Consider the following 17031-nt stretch of genomic DNA (forward strand, 5'->3'; position numbering starts at 1 on the left):
GGAGCAAAACCTCAGCAGCTCTTCACCACTGCCAGTGAGCAGTAAACGGAAAAGAAAATAACCCTGTCCCTCAGAGAGAAATGATAACACTGTCCAAACCCTCCCAGGTAATGAAAAACACAAACAAACTGTCCTCAGGGACTTAAACTGTCTCCTTTGAAACCTCAAGTCATAAAAGTAGAAACCAGTGAAAAAATGGGCTACGTGTGTTCTTGGTGAAATCAGTGGAGCTGGTTGTGACATTTTAACGTTATTGTTTCAAATGTGCTGTGAAAATGTCAATTTTTGCAGGGGGAAAATATTTCATCAGAAGTTTGAAGGGATGGAAATTCATGATTTTTTGTCTGAAGTTTAGGATTCTGCCATTGTCACCAACAGAAATGGTGAAATGGCAAAGTTGAACCCTGGATCAAAGCTGTGAATATCTGTCAAAGACAAAGCAGGTGAGGTGATATCTTTTGATTCTCACCATCAGAAGTTGGTCCAATAAAAGATATCACCTCACCCACCTTGTCTCTATAGTATCCTCGGACCAACACGGCTGCAACAACACTACATACAATATCTGCCAAAGTCTCTTTTCACACACAGATACATTTTAAGTGAAAAAACGAGTCTTCTGCACAGCTCCAATAAAGTAAAGAATATTTTCACAGCAGCTATTGACTTTACTGTGTGGTAAGGAAAATAAATTGGACTAGAAAATACCAAGGGATGGATTTTGAGAAGAGTCTCCATGCAAAAACTGAAGTGCATTTGCATGCATAATTACTGTGACTGCATACACAAACAGCGTTAATTGCACATGCAGCTGAGATCATTGTGCACATGTTTTCTATTCACTGTTGTGTGCATAAGGTGGTCAAAGTACAGATCCAAATCTTTGACTATACAAGTTATCCGTAGCATCTTGCTGCTTAGCTCTTGAGCTGCTGGTAAAACCACAAGTTATAATTAAAATGGCTTCAGTATTTGGGCCCTGACTCAAGAAAGCTCACCTATTTGGGATGGCACTTTAGCACATGCTTAATTTTAAGCACATACTTCAGTGTTTTTCTAAATAAGGATGGACTTCAAGATGGACTTAAGTGCTCCCACAAATTATCTTGCAACTGTAAAACCTTAAATTTGTCATCCATTCACTAGTGATGAGACACAAGACCAGTAACATGTTCGGTTAGAGTCAGTTAAAAATGGAAAAAAACAATTCTTCAGGAAATTCAGAAGTTGTTTCCACTTTAAAGTTTGAATAATTTTTTGATTATAATAATAAGTATAATAATTATTGATTACTATAATAATAATTTTGATTTCCCCCCGAGGACAATAAAATAAGTGATATCCAGGAGGTTGGGTTTACTTATGTTATTCCAATTTTTCCAAACTACTCTAACTTTTGAATAGCTTCTGAGTAGCAGTCAGAGAATTTCATTTTTCTGTTTGTCACTCTTCGACTTTTCCAAGGCTGAGGATTTGGAAAAGTTAGAGTGTGGCAAATGGAAAATGAAAAAAAGAAAAAGAATGAAAAACTCCCCAAACCCTAGATAGCATTTATTTTACTGCATTCCTTGGCAAACATGGGGAAAAAAGGGGAAAGGAAAAAAGAAAAAGGGAGAAAAACAAAACAAAAAAATGAAAATTTGGGGGTCTGAGGAAAAACTGGAAAATTTTGTAAACCAAAAACTTTCTTGTGGAAGTTTTGGCCTTCAAAAGAGGCCATTTTTCATTGGGAAAAAAAGATTTGGAGAAAAACTGCAACCAGATCTACTGCTGGTGTCTGTAATTCTACCAGGTATGTCCCAGAACATGTTGCTAACTCATTCAATGTTTAACATCACAGGTACATACGCAGGACTCTCACTCCGTGCTTCAGAGCTTGCACACGGCTGGGCTCCATGGACATGCTGAGCATCGTCTGCTGCCCTCCAATAATGCAGACCTGGTTTTCTTGTGCTGCTTGCTTGAACATGATGATGAGCTGGTTGGCGATGATACTATTCAGAACAGAAATGACGACCATTGGAAACACAAAGGAGATGAACGTGTTGACCTGCAGGAGATACAAATGGCAAACCCACATAGGATTTCAATCAGAAGATCATATTTTATTTCACATGATATCAGATAAATAGCATGCAACGGAGACCTACAGGCTACACCTTTAGCTTTTGGAATGCAGGACTTATTGCACAGAGGGGAAACTTAAACAAAGGTGAAATAAGTTCACTCAGGTAGCAGAAAATTGGATGCAAGTGGCTAAATCAATTTTTCTTCAGTTATAGTGCCTTGTCCCTATATCAATGCAATATGTTGATTGAAATAAACCATTGATGTTTTTATCCACATGACCAGCAGGATACTTCTCAGCTTTCATAGTATACGGTAGCTCTTATCAATGTTTTCTGAATAATAGTTTCTTATTGTATTCTTTTCTTACCATGGGCAATTCTTGGGCTTAGTTTTCTTCTGTTGCATTCAGAATACTGGCCTTTCCTTGTAGATTTAATGATAGTTTTTTGTTAGCTGGTGATCAAATTATCCAATAACCATTGTACTCTAAGAATGAAAATTGATCGGAATAAAAAGTGGAAGTTGTATTGTTTTTAATAGAAATTATTTGGTTCCTGGGGTTTTGATAAAATTAAATGGAAGATCAAATTACCCAGTGATTGCCTCAAGTGGAAGACATTGTTAACATCAAACAGAAACATTTGTGCATTCTCACTGTAGTATCTACAAACTCAGCCAGGAAGTGAGTTTAACAAGCAATTGCTTCAAGAAAATTAGAGGCATCTACATCTTGAGGATGCACTTTTAATCCATGCCAAGACTCAGTGTGATAAGGTCGCAGCCACTTTATATTGCCACTCCAGTGTCATAAAACTCTGGTTCATCTGCACAGCACAGTGAGAGAGAGAGCAAGAGAGAGTTAGGAGAGAGAATGTACACTGGCATGAAACTCTGAGCTGAAACCTGACGAGCACATATCAGACTAACAAGCCTCTTCCTCCTATACATTTGAATTGGAAAGCTTATTATGTATTTCCCACCATGATTATTATGGCCTGATTCAAAACCCATTGAGGTCAATGGGCGTCTTTATACTCCTAGACTCTGGCGACTGTACATTTGTAAAAAGAATGAGGAGTACTTGTGGCACCTTAGAGACTAACAAATTTATTTGAGCATAAGCTTTCGTGAGCTGCAGCTAACTTCATTGGAATGCATGCAGTGGAAAATACAGTAGGAATATGTGTGTGTGTGTGTATATATATACACACACCTATATATATATATATATACACACACACACACCCATATATATACACACACACACACACACACACACACATACACATACATATTATAGATATATATACACACATACAAAGAACATGAGAAAATGAGTGTTGCCATACTAACTATAATGAGAGTAATCAGTTAACGTGGGTGTTTCTCCTGCTGATAACAGCCCACCTTAACTGATCACTCTCATTAGAGTTGGTATGGCAACACCCATTTTTTCATGTTCTCTGTGTATATATATCTTCCTACTGTATTTTCCACGGCATGCATCCGATGAAGTGAGCTGTAGCTCACGAAAGCTTATGCTCAAATAAATTGGTTAGTCTCTAAGGTGCCACAAGTCCTCCTCGTTCTTTTTGCTGATACAGACTAACACGGCTACCACTCTGAAACCTGTACATTTGTAGGAACTGAAAGTATTATAGGTCTAGCTGTAGGTAGTTAGCATTTATATTTAACCCAACAGCACTGGCAGTATTGCAAGAGAAATGTGTAGTTAAGTGTCTATCACTCTTTTGAAACCTTTGTCCAGAAAGCTCAAATTTCTAGAGTGGAAAATGAGCTACAGTGATGGCAAGGAAATCATTTAACTAGCGGGTTCTGTGGACATCATAAACTACAAGAGCAGTGTCTGAGTAGTTTATGATATCCACATGGAATTGTTTCCATCTTAGTCGTCCATGAAGCACCACAAGCCATAAGCCTTAAAAAAAATTAATGGATGCAACAGTTTTAAAATTTCAAAACATTTACAATATTTAAACCATTTACTACAAGTGTTTGAAACCATTAAAACAATTTTGTTAAGACTAAAAATTATAGGGATTTTTGCCAGAGTCAAAATTAGCATTTTAACAGAGATCATTCTAACTTCATTTCCCAAAATGGCCAGGTCTCCATCACATCTGAATGGTCTAAAACAATAAATCAAAATCCATCGTTTGAAAGTCAAATAAACAGATGATAACTTATTAAAAGAATGGTTTCGTATGCTGTTATTTCCACCAGCTGTGTCTCAATCTAATTCAGACATGGTGACTATCCACTTGGATGATGAGTGCATTATAAATGTCATGAAGGAATGGATAGATAGATACACACCAATTAGTTTTATGAATTATTTATACCAGGAGTAATGCAAAAAATAAGTACTACACAAACATGTGGATAACAGGCACCCTGCAGTTACAAGTATTTACCTTTTTGGTTCATAAATCTAAGAAAGATGCAAGTCTAGTTTTGGAGAAGAGAGAAAGAATTGTTGTTACCCACTTTTCTTTAGCTAGACCAAAAATTAGTATGTAATGCATAGCAGTTTGCTCCAGAGCCTGATGTACTTTAACAAAATAACCAGCTGTGTTCCATCCCTCGCAATCCATATGATGAATAGGTCTTTTTTGGCTACTGCTAGCAATAATAATGGAAAAAAGAAAAGGAGGACTTGTGGCACCTTAGAGACTAACCAATTTATTTGAGCATAAGCTCTCGTGAGCTACAGCTCACTTCATCGGATGCATAAATAATAATGGAGTTCTTCTATGGTCAATTTCTTGAGGAAACTCCTGGATACACTTCATTAAGACTATCTGCTAATCGCTTTTGTTCTGAACATTTTCTAAGCAAGACTCCTGTATGTTCTACAAAAAAGACATCTTACCTTGTTGGTACATTATACGCTGCTGGGCCTTAAAAATGCCTCATCTTTTGAAATCCACCCCAAAACCTCAAAGTGCTCTGTAAATATTAAGGGTCAGATTCTCATCTGGTCCAAACTGACACAGTTCCATGGAAATACATGGAGCTGTGCAGATTAACACCCACTGAGCATCTGGATCTACCTAGATAAGCTTCACAATACACCTCTGAGGTAGGGATAAACTTGTGACATAGAAAGGTAAAATGACTTGCCCAAATTCACACAGCAAGCCAATGGCAGAGCTAAGAGAAGAACCCAGGGGTCCTGACTCCCATTTCTGTTTCTCTAACTGCTGGATACACTTCTTCCTTACCTGATGCATAACTACGGCACTCAATAAAGGGAAATGTTAAATGCTTTACCTGCTTCCCTGTGTTTCAGCGTTAACTAACTTTCAGCTAGAAACTTTTGCCCCACCCGTAAATTGGCCACACGCCCAGCAGTCACACAGGAATCATGCAGTATCCTTATTGAGCTCTTTAAAGCCCTGTTTCTTTGCTTACACCTCATTGCTATTATACACTCTTCAGAAATCCTGAGAGACTACCTGGAAACTTATTGACTTTCCCTTTCAAGAATGTATAGTGACAAAACATGAAAAGCAGATCATGGCGGAAGGCAGTTACCTTGAAAGACTTTTTTTTTTCCTTTCTCAATTTATACCCAGGCTCTGATGATAAAAAAAATTATAGACAGAATCAATGCTTCTCCCAGAGGCAGAAGGTTTTCATTGCTGTCCAAAATTATATACAAGCACATCCCCCTGAAAGCAATGAATGCTGCTAAAAGCCCATCTCCTTTCTCCTAGCCCCAAGTATTCTGTGGTTTTATTCCAATCGGGTTTCTTTTTAATCAAATTCTGTGAGCTCAGCCCCAAAACTGAGCTGAGTGGTGGCCCAGCGCCACCTGATTTTCAGGAGAAAGAATGATGGTGCTCATAATGCCCGATCCAACTCTCATTGAAGACAATGGGAAACCTGCCATTGTCAGAGATGCAAATCTGTATGTATCTGGCTAGCTCGTGTGCATGCATGTTGGGGTCTATGCATCCAAATCATGCTTTGGGCATGCATGTTGGTGCTGACACACAAGGAAAGAACCCTTTGAACATTTGGCTATAAGTGATTTAAATATTTCTCCAAGCAGACATCATCTTTAGGGGCATGATGCAAACTGCAAAGTTCTCATTGACTCCGACAGAGGTAGGATCAGCCCCAATCCATGATACCGATGAACGCATGCACAGCTCAGACTAACTCTCAGATGCATCAGCAGCATTTGTACCACCATTCCTCCAAGCTCTGTAAACATACCAGCAATTGAACTTCCATACTTCCCCACCTCTGCAAGTTGGTCTGCTAAACATAAGCACCCTTTTATCTGAGCTCGCGCAAAAGTCTCTCATCAGAACAGGAGCAAATAAAACAAGCCTGGCCTACCAAGTTTGGATCTAAATTGAATCTTGATTCAAATTTACTCCCAGCTTCAGTCTTAGCCTTGTTTTGGCTCCTGATGGAAATGTATGGTCCTCAATCTGAACTCCCTCAACATTCAGGTTTGTTTGGGTCTAGAGTTTAGGTTCATGGGCTATGCCTACCATTACCAGCAGTGTTCTGATCAGATCCTGCTCTTGCTTACATTGGTGTAAATCAGGAATAACTCTACTGAAACCAATGGATTTGTACCCATGTGAGATCAGAATCATATCCAATGTCCCTACTCAGTACCACTCTCCTAGTGACATCTTGGCTAGAAAGTTTTCCACAAGCACAAAGCAGGTTCGGCTGATCGCAAAGCGGTGCGGGCTGAGGGATGTGCTGGCTGCCCTTCCTGAAGCCCCATTGGCCTGGAGCAGTGAACCACAGCCAGTGGGAGCCGTGATCAGCCAAACGTGCGGATGCGGCAGGTAAACCAACCGTCCCGGCCTGCCAGGGACTTTCCCTGAACAAGCGGTGGACTGGCTTTAAGAACCACTGATCTAGGGTACAACAAATTATTCTATTGAATTGTTTTCCCTCCCAAAGTTGCATTTATGGCCTATGATTTCAATGGGAATTAGGCACTTAACCTGTTTAGGAGCTTTTAAAAATCCCAGGTGCCAATTTGTATTTTTAGGCACCTAAATATCTTTGAAAATCTGGCCCTTTTTCTTCCTGTTTGTACAGAGCCTAACACATGGTGCCCCAATCTGACTGGGCCTTACTGCGGTTCAAATGGCAATGAAGTGATTTGTTTAGTCAACCCTTTGCTCCCTGACCTTAGGTGCACTTGAAATTGACTTTTTTGATAGCTGATTTCCTTTTAACTCCCTGTTGCCAAGCAAGTTCTTAACTTCCACATAAACATCAACACATTTAACACCTACCAGCGGATTGACACAGAAGATGGATGGACTGGGTTGGGGCTTCATATGCTTAGGAGAAATAAAACAGATGGAAATGTATAAAAATTAAATTAAAAATAATTCATCAGCCCCGCACAATCACCTCAATAAAATCAGGCTTCTCTGAAGTTTCTCTGAAGTCTGTCCATGCAGCTGTGACTGTGGGTTTCATAGAAGTCACGCAGTAATGCTAACAAGAGACTCGCAAAACCACAGAAAAACTAAATCAGAGCCACATCCATCTTGAGGGGATTTTTCCTGTGATTGTTAGTGTAACTCTCACTCTTCTGTATTCAAAACAGAAGCTCCACCAGTCCCTGCTGAGGTTTATTCTGAAGCATTGTGCCTTTGCATAGTCTTCCCCTGAACTGTTCTGCTCATGTGGTCTCCCTGGGATACCACTGAGGCGGACTTGAATTTATTTGCAACATCAAGATAGACATATCACTTCACTTAGCAACTCTGGGGAGCGCTGAAATGAATTTTGTAAATTAGAAGCCCTGAAAGATTTATTATGTGACACCCCCCCCCCCAGTCCCAGGAGCAACACACTGTAATAGCAGGGCCACCTTGGAAGGATTCTTCATTTACTTTGGTGAGCTCCTCACACAAACTCTGTGTTGGCCTTTTCTATTTTTGAAGGAGGGGCTAAAGAAATCCCTTCGCTTGGACATATTTTGCATGCATACACATGACGGAGGGTGCGGTGGGTTGCATTTCTACATCAAGGTAAAAAGCGGATGGGAACCTGATCCTGCGTTAGTGGAAACGCTTTGGTGTGGTTACCATGAATTACATACTCCTATCTGGAGGCAGGACTAAAACCTACAAGGGGAGTGTGCAGCTGAGCATCTGTCCTTAGTCATCTGCCCAGGCCCCACCCCTTTTTTTAGGAGTAAGAGAGAAGCACACAGAGGGTTTGAGAGTTTCAACTGTTCAATCCAAATACTACTCCTAGTGCATAGCCTGACTCACAGCCACATTTAACTTACACTGGAATGGAACAACCTTGCAAAAGAACTTGCAAGACCATTGTCTCTAAACCAGCCACATGGGTGACAGCTCATTCACAAGTTGTTTGGCTGACTGCCCTAAGCAGCACTGGAACCAAGCAATGATGCGCTCCCAAGTGCGCTCTGAATAACCCTACCAGGACAAGCTGTGACACAGAATGTTTATTCCTCATGACAACACTTAATCATTGGCCTCACAGGTGACTTCTCCTCTTGACACATGTATGTGCCAAAGGAAGAGAATGCCTCTGCATGAGGGAAAAGTCAAGGAGGGTAATTTTCAGGCTATAGTGGTTGCAGCCAAAAGAGACACATTACTGTCAGCATTGAGGATTAGTCAAAACCACGGAAGAGGTCGGAATGGAAGACGGTAATTCACATAGTCACTTGTCAAGGCAATCGGTAAAGGCACCAATGGATTATGCGGTGGATTTGTTTTGCAAGATATTGTGTGTTCCTTCCTATGTGCTCAGAATCTGGTCCTAAAGAATCATATCTCCAGATAAACCTGTCCAGCTATCATATATTTTCAACCGCACTTCATTTTCCCTTTTAACAGCCTGCAGCCACAAAGTCTCTGAACTGACAATCCTGAACATTAAGCACTTTTTCCACTGATGCATCAAATGGAAGTTCAAAGCTGATATTCAAAGTGAGAGGCATTAGCAGTCAGTGGAGTTCTTGGCTTTCACCTTAAGCCATCCTCCTCTTTATTTTTGTGACGTTTGGAGACTGTTGTTGTTATTTTTAAAGAACCTCATTGTCCTGCAGCTGTTTCACGATATGTAGAAGACCTGGAAGAAAGATTGTGATCTAATTGAGATAAGTCATCTTCTCGTTATGTTTCAGAGTAACAGCCGTGTTAGTCAGTATTCGCAAAAAGAAAAGGAGTACTTGTGGCACCTTAGAGACTAACCAATTTATTTGAGCATAAGCTTTCATGAGCTCTAAGGTGCCACAAGTACTCCTTTTCTTCTCGTTATGGAAACTTCATACCAATGTGACAACCCAAGTCGCTTGAATTGCATTTAAGTGACACATTCCAGAATCTCTTAGTAGCGATATACAGTCTTCAGCAGTTCCATTGGTTTTGATTTACAATTTCCTTCCTCACAAAATGGATCTCATAAGTCAACAGACCACATAAAACCAATCGTATTTTTAAACAAAACCTTCAGAACGGATCTGCAGTTCTTTGCAAATACTGTTTGCCCGAGGACCCTGCTTATTTACAGTTCAAACCATTCTGGTGTCATTTGGATATGGAAAGCTGAGGCATTCGAAGTATGGGTGAGAAAAACCAAGAACCATGAGCATAAAAGCAAGTTGGCTTGAGCAGAAGCATAACTGAGGGATAGTTGAAAATAAACAATTGTCAAAATGGACCAAGATAGATGGCTAATTGGAGCCTCAAGTTATGATAACTTTATTCTGGCAGAGACAGAGGCTCCTATCAAGTCACAGTACAAAGTTCAAGTGTGACTCAAAAGAAAGATTTCCCTCCCCCTCTGACCCCTTGTTACATGATGAAACATGGAGGTCACAGCAGAGGCAAATATTTCATTTTTCAGAGATGCCAAAGCTATGCCTTCTAAGACAAGGACACAGCTGCTTGCCATGTCAACTGGCTGAAAATAAAAGAGGGACTAGAAGTGGGAAGTGGCCAAAATGAGGGATAATTTACAGCAGTGAGTTCTGGGACCGGGAGAAAGCCAATTTTCTTTCTTCCCTCTCTGGATGTGGGAAGTCTGATGATTGAAATCCAGAATATGCTGCAGAGGAATGTGGAAAACAGTGAGCTGCTAGGAACTGACCTGGACAGACGGCTTTTTCTATGCTCATATTTCCTCACATCAACTATCCCTTCAGAAAACCTTCAGCTTTGAGCTGAAGCACACGTCTTGAGGTGTGAGAGCGACACTGGCTTTGAAGCTCTTGATTTTCTGCTGGTGAGAAAGTTTTAGCACAGAGATTCTCTACCAATACATCAGGGAGGATGGTACAGTGGTTAGGGCACAGGGCTGTGGGAGACCGGGGTTCAGTTCCTGCTCCAATCTGGTGTGACTCTGGACAAATCTCTTATGGCCTCTCCTGTACCTCAGTTTGGGGATAATAAGTACTTCCCTACCTCACAAGGGTGTTGTGAGGGTAAATGCATTAAAGATTGCGAGATGCTCTGATACTACGGAGATGGGGCCATATAAATATCTAAGATAGATAGGCCCTCTTGAATTCCAAGAGCACCACTTGAGAAATGGTCATTAGAGACTCTGTGTTTAGGGACTTTCTGGAATGTGATGCTAGAAACTTCCAATAATCCAAACAATCATTCATATTTTGTTTCTTAGCAAACCAATTAAACCCTATATCTGAGATCTAACAATCTACCACATTCTGGCTCACCTAATTTCCAGTGGAAATTAGAAGTAAATTATTCTCCTTCTGATAGTGGAGACATTTATTGTTAGTATATGTCAATCAGAAGAGCACATTCTGCTAGATCTGCTAAATTTGACTGCTAAGAATCTTGATAATTTAACTAAATGAATTTTACAAAATTTCCAGTTCTCACTCATTGGTCATAATTATCTTTTTTTTTGAACTGGTGGTGATTATTTTTAGCCGTTAATAATTAAAATACCCCTAGCAAATTGCAATATTTCATGCTCTGACAATCAGAGTATGACAAGCTTCAGAAAAAGGAAAATTACACAGGAATTACAAAGGAAAATTCATTTGAGAGTGTAGTGATTGTCTCATCTCACCCACATAGTTGTTAGTGGGGCATTTATTGCACTGGATGAGGTACACCACATATTGTGATAGGCATGTGTAGGACCCATTCATCTTGAAAGGTGTGTTGTGGGGCATACTGATCATCAAAGGAATTCACACAGAAAAATGATAAAAAGACAAAAACACCCTATCGCCGATGGGTGAACATTTTTCAGAAAGTGATTACTCCTTATCTGATCTCTCAGTCCTCATCCTCAAAGGAAACCTGAACAACACCTTCAAACAACAAGCCTGGGAGCTTAAATTCATAAATCTGCTAGCCTGGGCAGCGCATTGCATAGGCTGTGGAAAGCTGTGCCCCCCTAAACAGCGTGGCATGGCCCTGCCCATGCTTCTCCCCGAAGCCCTGCTTGCCCTTCCCCCTTGGCCCCAGCCCAGCAGGCTGCTCCTCTTCAGGAAAGCAGTGTGCTGGGGCTAGGGCGGCCGAGACTTAGGGTGGCTGGGGCTGCCCTCTGTTAGGGGGCACTAGGTGCTGGGGCCGCGCTGCTGTGGGGAGAGGTGGGGGTCTGGAGGCACTGGGGCTACCTACCCTGTGCTTGGGGGGCCTGGGGCCATGCACTGCCTGCCTGCCCTGTGCTTGGGGGCTGTGGGGGCCTGTGCTCTGCCCACTTGCCTTGTGGTCGGGGGCTGGGGGAAGGCTCCAGTGAGGGAAGGGAGGCTGGGCCAGCCGGGGGCTAGCCTCCTCCAACTGGCGGTTCACCCGCCGCCCATGTCTGCTAGATACTAAAAATCATGGACTTAATAAAGACATTGGATGTATGGGTTTTTACAATAATCTATAACCCACTCTCCCTCCACCCTTTTTTTTGTGCTCTGATTGTGTAGGTGTTAATTGGCCATTTCTATGATTCTATCCTCCCTTTTGGAACAGGCACATAATTCTGCCGTTATTTTGTTGTGTGATCTAAGAAAAAACATCCAACAGCTTTGTGCCTCAGTTTCCCTACGTGTAAACCAGTGGCAATAATACTTTCCCATCTTTCTAAAGCAGTTAGAGGTATAGCTGCAAAATATTATTGTTAATACAATCCGATAGGTACTAAGATGCTATAACTAAAAAAACCACATCAGTAGTGTGCATATTTTGCATCCTCCACAAGACTCTTCGGAGAGCTTGAAGTTCTCTAGAGGGATCTCACATAGTCCAAAAGCTCTACTCTAAGGCCTGGTCTACACTGGGGGGGGATCGATCTAAAATATGCAACTTCAGCTACGAGAATAGCAGAGCTGAAGTCGACGTATCTTAGATCGACTTAGAATCACTTACTTCGTGTCCTCATGGCACGGGATCGATGGCCGCCGCTCCCCCGTCGACTCCGCTTCTGCCTCTCGCCCTGGTGGAGTTCCGGAGTCGACAGCAGAGCGATCGGGGATCTTTTTATCGTGTCTACACTAGATGTGATAAATCGATCCCTGATAGATCGATCACTACCCACCGATCCAGCGGGTAGTGTAGACGTGGCCTAACTGTTTTGCTCTGGGAATGATATGCATAGACCAAGAGGGTTCAGGAGCAACTTAATTCCACCCAAGCAAAACCTTTTCAACAGAGTGTTAAATATCATCTGGAGACATTTAAAATAAAGGTTATAATGATGTGAAACACTGTTTACATGCACAGCTATCTGATGTCAAAATGTTACGGTCTGCTATGAATTACAGATGTAACCTTTGAAGTTAGCACATGACACAGCAGTGACCATAGGGGATATATGATAGCATCAGGCTACATATCTGAAAGAGGCAGGAAGGGGAAATCAGCACTAGTTTTGTTTTTTCTTATTTTATCAGTAGGAATTAGTTAAGGAACCTTCACATAATTATGCAGCAAACTTCAGAAAATGTTAAACTAAGGGCCTTATTCTCTTATCACTTACACCAATGTAAATCAGGAGTAATTAATTCCCTTGAAGTCAGTGAAATTACAGTAGTGTAAAACTGATTTAAGTGAGAAGAGAATCAGGCCTCAGATGTCTACACCTCAAACAAAGGAAACCAAGCAAAAAATATGAGTGTTCCCTTTCCCTAGGTAGATGCATCCTCAAAACTGTAGGGGTGGGGAAGCTCAGAAAGAACTGCACATTCGTGTGCTGATTCAGATCCACCTCTATTTGAACAACTCCATAGGCTTCACTGATTTAAACTGGTGTAAATTAAAGGAGCACCAGGATGAGTATGAATAGTTGTACATCTCATATTTCAACAGTGGTTCCATCTTATTTCAAATGGACATTTACAGGCCGTTAGCTAGGATTTTAACACTAGACATACTTCCTTATACTCCTACGAGGAGAGTTTGTCTTGACACAGCAATCGATATTGACAGTCACATCCCAGCCACTTCTATAGAATAACTAAACAAAGTCACCGCTGGTTGAAAGAAAGTTTTTAGTAAGATGCAACACGTGTTGCACTTCAGCACACCCTCGTGACCAGTTTGGGAATGGCATCACAGGCTCATTAGAGGCTTCTGGACAGTCTCAGCCATGGAGGAAGCAAACTGATTGTAATTTGTATTTGCACAGGGGAGGGGCAGCACAGTGGCTTAGATGAAGGAGTGGACAAAAGCCTGAAGACAACCTGCAATCTGAAGTCACTGAGTCACATCCTAGTCCCAGGGATTTTAATGGAATGACTCTCACTGATATCAAAGAGCCCAGGATTTGTTCCATTGTCATGCAAATATAAGTGAAGCTTCACCATAGGTAACTCCATTTGCCAAGCTCATTCTGCTCACAAAGAGCCAGTACTTCAGTGATGATGCAGGCACTGATGGATTGTTAACATTTTTTCCAACTGAATTTACATGGTTTCGTCCGATGAAGTGAGCTGTAGCTCATGAAAGCTTATGCTCAAATAAATTGGTTAGTCTCTTTAAGGTGCCACAAGTCCTCCTTTTCTTTTTGCGAATACAGCTGCTACCTGTATATTCACTCTGGCTGGTTGCTTATATTAAGATATTTTAGTCTTTTCTTGTTGGTTGATGTTTAAGTTTTATTTAGGTTTTATTTACATAAAAAAATCGATGTGTCTGTGGAGTTTAATGGTGTCATGCAATAATTCCAAACCTCACCTACATGCTTTAAGACCTATAGCAACTACCACTTAGAAGACAGGACATGCTGCACAGTAGGCCCTGTTCTATATGGTTGGACATGCAGGGGAACCCTGGACTAGGGTGACCAGATGTCCCATTTTTATAGGGACAGTCCCGTTTTTGGGGACTTTTTCTTATAAGGGGGCCTATTACCTCCCACCCCCTGTCCCATTTTTTCACAATTGTTATCTAGTCACCATACCCTGGATGGTTAAAGACTCCCTAATCTGCCATTCAGATATCTACTCTATTGTCTTCCAATTGCTGACCCTAGGCAACAGCTCTGCCTATGGTTCCCACATAGGTCAGCTCTGTAAGTGTTTGGCCAGAGTATCCAAATATTAAAGGGTTAGGGGAGAACAACAGGGTCCAGTGGATAGAGCACAGGATTGGGTGTAGGGTGAACTGGATTCCCTCCCTAGGGGTGCTTCTGAGCATCTGCAGTCTGTGACCTTGAAAGAGGCACTTTACCTCTCTGAGCTTTCTATAAAATGGGGATAAAGGCTATCGAGCTGGCTTTGTAAAGCGCGGTGAGGTAAAAACCGCGATATAAGGGCTACTTACTGTTAAATGCTACAGACACTGCTACTGTGCACATGCGTGGAGTCTGCTGTACACTCTATCTCATGGGCACAACAGCTCTCCTGAGAAGCATTTTTCATGACAGAAATGGAAGACACCATAACAGCATTAGGGCCCAGTCCTGCTCCCATGGAAGCTGCAATTCAATTCACAGCATCAGAAACTGAATGCTGGCTACAAAGAGTTTGCAAACAACCCATTTGGTGTCTGTTTTCCACCTGTTTGCTCCACACATATTAATTGCTTTGGGGTCTGCGTCTGATCCACTGGTGAGATCTGATGGGTCCATGTAAACTGCATTTGCATCAGTATGGCTTCTTTGTTGCAATATAGTGTTGCTTTATTGGTTACTGTAGCTTATCACTTTATACCCATGAGCCACCAAAGACGGAGTGACTGGTTGGTTCCAGATGGGATACTGTTTACGAATACACAATGTGGAGCATTTTCAAGCCCATATGCATCCTACTTGATGAGAATGCAAAACAGTTAACGATCTGGAGGTGGAAAATTAATCACCCACACATCAGGAGTTAATCATATACAGAGCAGATAGAAATGAACTGCTCTCCCACAAAGGATCCAACATGTGTCGATGATGAACACATTCTGCCAGCCTTCCCAATTGTAAGTCTCCCTTCACAGAGAAATCACTTGCCCAGATGAAACAGCAGCTGGCGCAAAACAACTTCAATGTACCTCGTGCTAAGCAAGAGATTTGCAAAGCCATCACGGCGCTGAAAGGTGGTAGCATTCCTGGGCTTGACTGCATACCTGCTGACATCATTTCCTTGCATAGCTAAGATCTTGAGGTCTGAAGTATTTCCACGCTAATCACAGGTAGTGGCAATATTATGCTAATTATTATTATTAATCATAAATGATGGTAATATCTGAGCTACATGGGTGATTAATTAAATTGACCCTATTTTGCTTGCAAATAGGAGCGAAAACTATAGGACATTTCCAATCCGTTCATTAGCCCTGACTTTGCTTCTCAAGGTCTTGTTGTTGATTTCCTTCCATTTGTTGCATCATTTTTGGCTGAACTGAAACTTACTTGAACATTTCCCCTTGGACAATGAAACCCTTTGTTGCTACAGCTTTTGCTTTTTTTTTTTTTTTAACAAACAGCCACACTCTAGTCTGTGGTGGGGAGGAGGAGGGAAATAAACATGACTTCAAACTTCAAATGACAAGTTGAAATTATGTTTTAAATAATATATCAGTGCAGTTGGCTTTCACTTTTCAAAATCTGCTGGGATTATGGTCTGCGCTCGCTGTTGTAAAGGGGCTGTTACTCATCACCCGTCACAATTCATTTAATTTTCTATCCTAACGCTGCTCTTTGCTTGCCATCTATATGTTTTAATAAACGTTCCTCCTGTAATGGCCAATGCTCATGGCATTTAAATAATCTAGTCTTACTCCAGCTCCCTATGGGCGGTGGAGTCATAGGGCTATTTTACATCTTTCTTTTCTTCTTTCTTCCCTTTGAAATAGATGGAGAAAACCCGTGGCATATCAGATGGTGGCCACTTGTCAAAGAAGGAGCTAGCCTGGTTATCATGCTCCACACTGTTCTGACTGATTCTGCTTTGCAGATAGAAACTAGTGATGCCCTTGTCAAAACTGAGAAGAAAATCATCACACTTCCTAAGCCGTTAGACATGACTGTAAGCTTTCAGTGCAGCTGACACACGTTTTTCTAGTGTGGACTTTGTAAACTGAGATTGGTTAAGAAAGTGCAGCCATTCTCGTCTTAATGAGAACAGTGCAGACTTGTTACATGTTTTAATGGTGTGCAATTGTGTAAATAAATCATAGCAGATGTTTCCTGAGGCCAAAGCAGGGATCTCTGCTTCTTTAACTTCTGCTTGGTATTCCATGGTTCTTCGATTCATGCTCAGTATATTCATTGTAGTGAATATCTACTATGAATCTATTATGCTTGAATATTTTCTCACAGAGCAAGTCTGAATGACCAGGATGCAATGACAGTCAATTATCCTTATTTTTTCTCTCTCATCATCTGGGAACATCAAATCCCTTCAAGTCCTGGTGATTGCAGCCCTGGCACTTGTATGCATGCGTGTTAGAATATTTAAAGGGCCCACACATGTGCTACAATTATAAGTCAATGTTTGTGCTGCGAAGC

The 17031-nt window shown here is 41.3% G+C and overlaps 1 protein-coding gene across 1 annotated transcript in view; it reads right to left on the minus strand.

Annotated features, from left to right (window-relative positions):
• The window catches only part of NTSR1 (neurotensin receptor 1), a 103175-nt gene that overhangs the window by 26608 nt on the left and 59536 nt on the right, over positions 1-17031 (minus strand). The window contains exon 2 of the mRNA XM_084646348.1: positions 1849-2050. Within this exon, the coding sequence (XP_084502474.1) occupies positions 1849-2050 (202 nt within the window). The remainder of the gene's footprint in view (positions 1-1848; positions 2051-17031) is intronic.

Source organism: Lepidochelys olivacea (genome assembly GCF_965140295.1).
Source record: "Lepidochelys olivacea isolate rLepOli2 genome assembly, chromosome: 13".
In the NCBI taxonomy this organism is placed as follows: domain Eukaryota; kingdom Metazoa; phylum Chordata; order Testudines; family Cheloniidae; genus Lepidochelys; species Lepidochelys olivacea.